At 45.8% G+C, this 5,000-nt stretch overlaps 2 protein-coding genes across 5 annotated transcripts in view; both read right to left on the bottom strand.

The window, feature by feature from the left end:
* plk4 (polo-like kinase 4 (Drosophila)) overlaps window positions 1-1,004 on the bottom strand; it is a 22,607-nt gene extending 21,603 nt beyond the window's left edge. For both annotated transcript variants that reach the window (XM_062522534.1, XM_062522533.1), the window contains exon 1: window positions 817-1,004. In XM_062522534.1, coding sequence (XP_062378518.1) covers window positions 817-846 — 30 coding nt within the window. In that variant the 5' untranslated portion in view covers window positions 847-1,004. The remainder of the gene's footprint in view (window positions 1-816) is intronic.
* A 3,317-nt stretch (window positions 1,005-4,321) lies between these two features.
* Window positions 4,322-5,000, bottom strand: part of hspa4l (heat shock protein 4 like) — a 29,127-nt gene continuing 28,448 nt past the window's right edge. For all 3 annotated transcript variants that reach the window (XM_062522961.1, XM_062522962.1, XM_062522963.1), the window contains one exon: window positions 4,322-4,722. In XM_062522961.1, coding sequence (XP_062378945.1) covers window positions 4,582-4,722 — 141 coding nt within the window. In that variant the 3' untranslated portion in view covers window positions 4,322-4,581. The remainder of the gene's footprint in view (window positions 4,723-5,000) is intronic.

Below are 5,000 nucleotides of genomic sequence, written 5' to 3'. Positions count from 1 at the left end.
CTCTGCTGAACGCAGGTGAGAGGGATGCTGCGTGTGTGTGTGTGTGGTGGGAAGGACTCGGCTCACTCGCTTGGTCTCAAGCGTCCTTAGTTACCTACTGATACATCTGTTGATGACATTTTACAAACAGATGCCCCAATTATCGCGGCTTTCTTGCCGCTGTTTTAACCACCACGCCAGCTAATATCGTTACAGCCTGATCTCCCTGGAGACGCAGTCTAGCTAAACCTGCCAATTAGAATAGTTAACGGGAAACTGTCAACGGAGTTGTGCACCGTGGAACAGCTGTCAGGTAAACACGCCAGGTGTCCTCACAGCGCAAGGTAAAGCTCAGGGAAATTGGATGAAATAAATTATGTTGTGGGAGTTCGGCATTGTTATTTCGGTAACGTTAACCAACAATAAAACAAAAACATAACAAACTTAACTTCCACTTAGATCAAGGTTTTCCCAAATGAATTGACGTTAGTGAGATCTTTCCTTGATGGAAAGCTAATTCAGCCATATCTAGAGATACCAGCTAACTTTACGATAACATTCATTTTACGTTATCATAACTAGCTAGGAATGATGTACAGATGCAATGCAGTGAAGTCGATGAATGAAAACACGTAGGCTATTTACATAGTTGCCCATCAAAAATATGATGAAGTAACATTACTGTTGACTGACTGATTCAATCCTCACAGTATACATAGTTCGCATAACTAGCGTTAGGTATCGACAGCCAAGAAACATTAACGTTAACTTATCCAGCATAAGTGAACTATTACCTAGCGATAGCTAGCAACATGCTAGCACAACATGTTCGCTTACCTCTATTTTATCGCCAATGGACGTACTCATCTTTGTGTTTTTCTATGGTACTGTCAGAGAGTTAATGAATACAAATATATCTGTAGGAAAAAGGGTCATGGGATGATATCCTCATTGTGTAGCAGGCAGAAATAATAAGAATACAATCCCCTCCAAAATGTTTGCGTTTCCTCCATTTTGAAAATACGCGCCCGTTACATTCATGGCGACGTAGGTTTACGTCATTTTAAAAACACTCCACGTCGCGTTTTGATTGGCTAGGCCAGCTGGCGTTGTCATAGGCGGGCGTGGCCTTAAACCCCGTCTGTGCCTTGTTGTCGGACTCGTGTTATGAGAAAAACATCTCTTGTGTGCGCAGATGGAGTTGTCATAAATACACAATTCATAAATATAGCTCCTCGTATGCAAATTAGTTTATACAATTGTATGCATTATGCATGTGGGTCTAGTACGAAGCTGAGCACTGTGTCCATCATGGGGAAGAGGTGGAGATAGAACAGTCTGTTTATCTGGTTAACAAACTGGGCAACACGTACTGGGATAGCAGAGCAGACTGTAGTTCCTGAGGAAGCTCTTTTAATGTGTGCGGCAGGGTGTTGAACGTGTTTTACCCATCTGCTGTTTCTAGCGCCATTTTCGTTGCATACATCACCAGTATCAGAGCAAATTACACAAAAAAACCCGCAAAAAACCCTCAACATGTTGAGCTGACTCTGCTCTTGACCCCCTAGAGTGGGCTGTTAAGAGAATGTTGCAAAAATGGACAACACTAGCCATGTCTATCAGCAATGGTGGATGTAGTAGCCTACACACACCACGAAGAGTTGAAGTTGAGAGACCTTGTGTAAAATATTATTCCAGTAAAAGTATAAGTTGTTGAAATACCTTGTGTAAAATATTAGGTCAAAGTGTTCCCTTACATCAACTTGAGTAAAAGTATTAAAGCCTTCAGAAGTAGGCCTACTTAAGTAGGCTATAAAAGTAAAAGTAATTTGGTGTAATGTAGTTACAATATCTTGGTACTGTAATAATAAATAATAATACATTTTATTTGTATTGCACTTTATATTATGGACAATCTCAAAGTGCTACACAATTATAATGCAAATGGATAACAGATAAAGACAGATAAAAAAATAATGCAATTAAAAAAAAGATTATATACATACATACATACATACACACACACACACACGCACACACACATACGTGTATATAAATATACACACACACACACACACACAAACACACACACACACAACACACACACACACACACACACACACACACACACACACATACACACACACATCAACAAAATACATTTAACACATTTAACTGTATGTCCTTTATACACTCAACCCACAAGATGTCTTCATGCTTGAAAAGAAATGGTCATCTGAAGCACTCCATCGGCTGTGACTGATGTGAACCCTCCTCCTCCAGCTGCTCCTTGATGTAGGCAAGTCCTAATGCATGTCCACATATATGTTACAGTCCAACTGTACCACATATAACCTATAGGCCTATACAGTCCTACTGTACCACATATAACCTAAAGGCCTGTACAGTCCTACTGTACCACATATAACCTATAGGCCTATACAGTCCTACTGTACCATATATAACCTATGTTATATACTGTACATAATCCTAATGTACCACATGTTATATACACTCCTACTGTACAACATGCATTACAGTATGCCATTACAGATGTTATATACAGTCCTACTGTACAACATGCATTACAGTATGCCATTACAGATGTTATATACAGTCCTGCTGTACAACATGCATTACAGTATGCCATTACAGATGCCAGAAATGATGTTTCATAGGCGCAACCCACATGCTCAGCACTGCTGCTAATCCTCTTCAGTCTCATGGGAGTGTTCTGATTGGTCCTCTTGCGGTGCACGTGCAATTCCTTGAGAATTCTAACATTGATCCCACTCTTACAAGAAGGTTTTATTCCTTTTTTGATCTGTTGGTTTGGTTCTTTATCCATAAAAAACAAAAACCGACTAGAGAGTACCGTCGAGACATGTAGCAAGATTGCAGGCATCAACTTCCCCTCTCTCTCCCACATCTACTCAAACAGAGTGGCAAGAAGGCCCAATCCATTGCAGCTGACCCTAGCCACCCCTTGTCTTAGAAGGCCCAATCCATTGCAGCTGACCCTAGCCAGCCCTTGTCTTGCCAGGTCAAGCTGCTTCCCTCAGGACGCAGGTACTCCATGCCCAGATGCAGGTCATATAGACTCAGGAATTCTTTTATCCTGACTTCCATTTCCATTTTAAACAATTGTTAATGTATTTATCTATTTGTTTTCTGATTTAATTTTATTTTATTTCTTATCTTATTCATTATTGTGTTTTAGATACTGAGTCTGTGGGTATTGTATGTTTTGCTGTATTGTTGTGTATCTTATTCATTATTGTGTTTAGATACTGTGGGTATTGTATGTTTTGCTGTACTGTTGTGTGTCTTGTCCTTATGTATGCCTGACTGCTGGCTGCATATAATTGCCCCTTGAGGGCAATAAAGCGACCTTGACCTTGACCTTGACCTTGTCACGCATGCATGTTGTGGAAACACACACACACACACATACACAGGACAGAAAGAATGGAATGAGACAGGACGCAGGCGGAGAGAAGGGTGTCTGGTTTAATCGTCATCATCACATCTCACACATGAGAATGCAGGACACGCCCCTTACAGAACACACCCCCTTACAGGACACACCCCTTACATGATACGCCCTTACAGGCCACACCCCGTACAGAACACACCCTTATAGGCCACACCCCCAGAGACCACAGGCCCCGCCCCCACCCCACTCTGGGCAGGAAGTAGCGCCATGGCAACAGGTCCCACGTCCTGCTCAACTACTAAAATAATATTTACACACTCTACACACACTCTCAATGTCACACTTTAAATACAAATATATATATAGACGTGTTATTGCGCCCCAGCAAGCATCTGATTCAGGAGGGAGTCCAGGCCATATCAGGGCCACATCAGGGCCACATCAGGGCCGCATCAGGGCCGCATCAGGGCCGCATCAGGGCCGCATCAGGGCTGTAAGAGCATAGACACATGTAGTTTCTACATCTATGCGCATCAGGGGTGGAAGAGATGCATCATGGGAAGGGAGATGTGCAGAGGACTCGGGCGCCCGCACCGTTCACATTCATTATTCAGGAGGACTGCAGAGGTCACTCAGAGGTCACTCGGGGTCACTCGGGGTCACTCGCTCTAGTTAGCTACAGTACTGCTACTGATGCGGGGGGGGGGCAAGCAGCTGGTACACACAACAGGCTGGAGGGGGGGGGGGGGGGGGGTCCACTAGAGAACCGGGAAGAGGGGGTGGGGGGGGGTCCGCTACAGAAGCGGGAAGAGGGGGGGGGGGGGGGGTGGGGGTCCACTAGAGAACCGGGAAGAGGGGGGGGGGGTCCGCTACAGAAGCGGGAAGAGGGGGGGGGGGGGGGGGGGTCCACTAGAGAACCGGGAAGAGGAGGAGGAAGCAGCTCGCTGGAGAAGAGAAGCACAGGCAGCCATACAGGATACTGGAGCCAGTCATCACGCTTCATATGTGCAGGAGGGGTGTGTGTGTGTGTGTGTGTGCGTGTGTGTGTGTGTGTGTGTGTGTGTGTGTGTGTCTGAGGGATCATATCTGGAGTCAGGTTGTGTGTGTGTGTGTGAGAGAGACAGGTGTCGGGGGCTGGCTGGTTGGCTGATGGTGTTGGGGGGGGGTCACTCCACCTCCATCTCTGGGGGGGCCGGGTGGGGTCCGGAGTGGGCGTCGCCATTATGGCCCGACTCCGCCCCCTCAGTAGGCTCCTCCTCCTGGGGCTTCGGCCGCGTCACCACTGAACCACACACTTCGTCCAGCTCCTGCAGCACACACACACACACACACACACACACACACACACACACACACACAGCACACACACACACACACACACACACACACACACAGACACACACACACACACACAGCACACACACACACACACACACACACACACACACACACACACACACACACACACACACACACACAGACACACACACACACACACACACACACACAGCACACACACACACACACACACACACACACACACACACACACACACACACAGCACACACACACACACACACACACA

Source organism: Sardina pilchardus, chromosome 20 (assembly GCF_963854185.1).
Source record: "Sardina pilchardus chromosome 20, fSarPil1.1, whole genome shotgun sequence".
NCBI lineage: Eukaryota > Metazoa > Chordata > Actinopteri > Clupeiformes > Clupeidae > Sardina > Sardina pilchardus.
The sequence above is the reverse complement of the archived record's forward strand: the minus strand, read 5'-3'. Positions and strand labels throughout refer to the sequence as shown.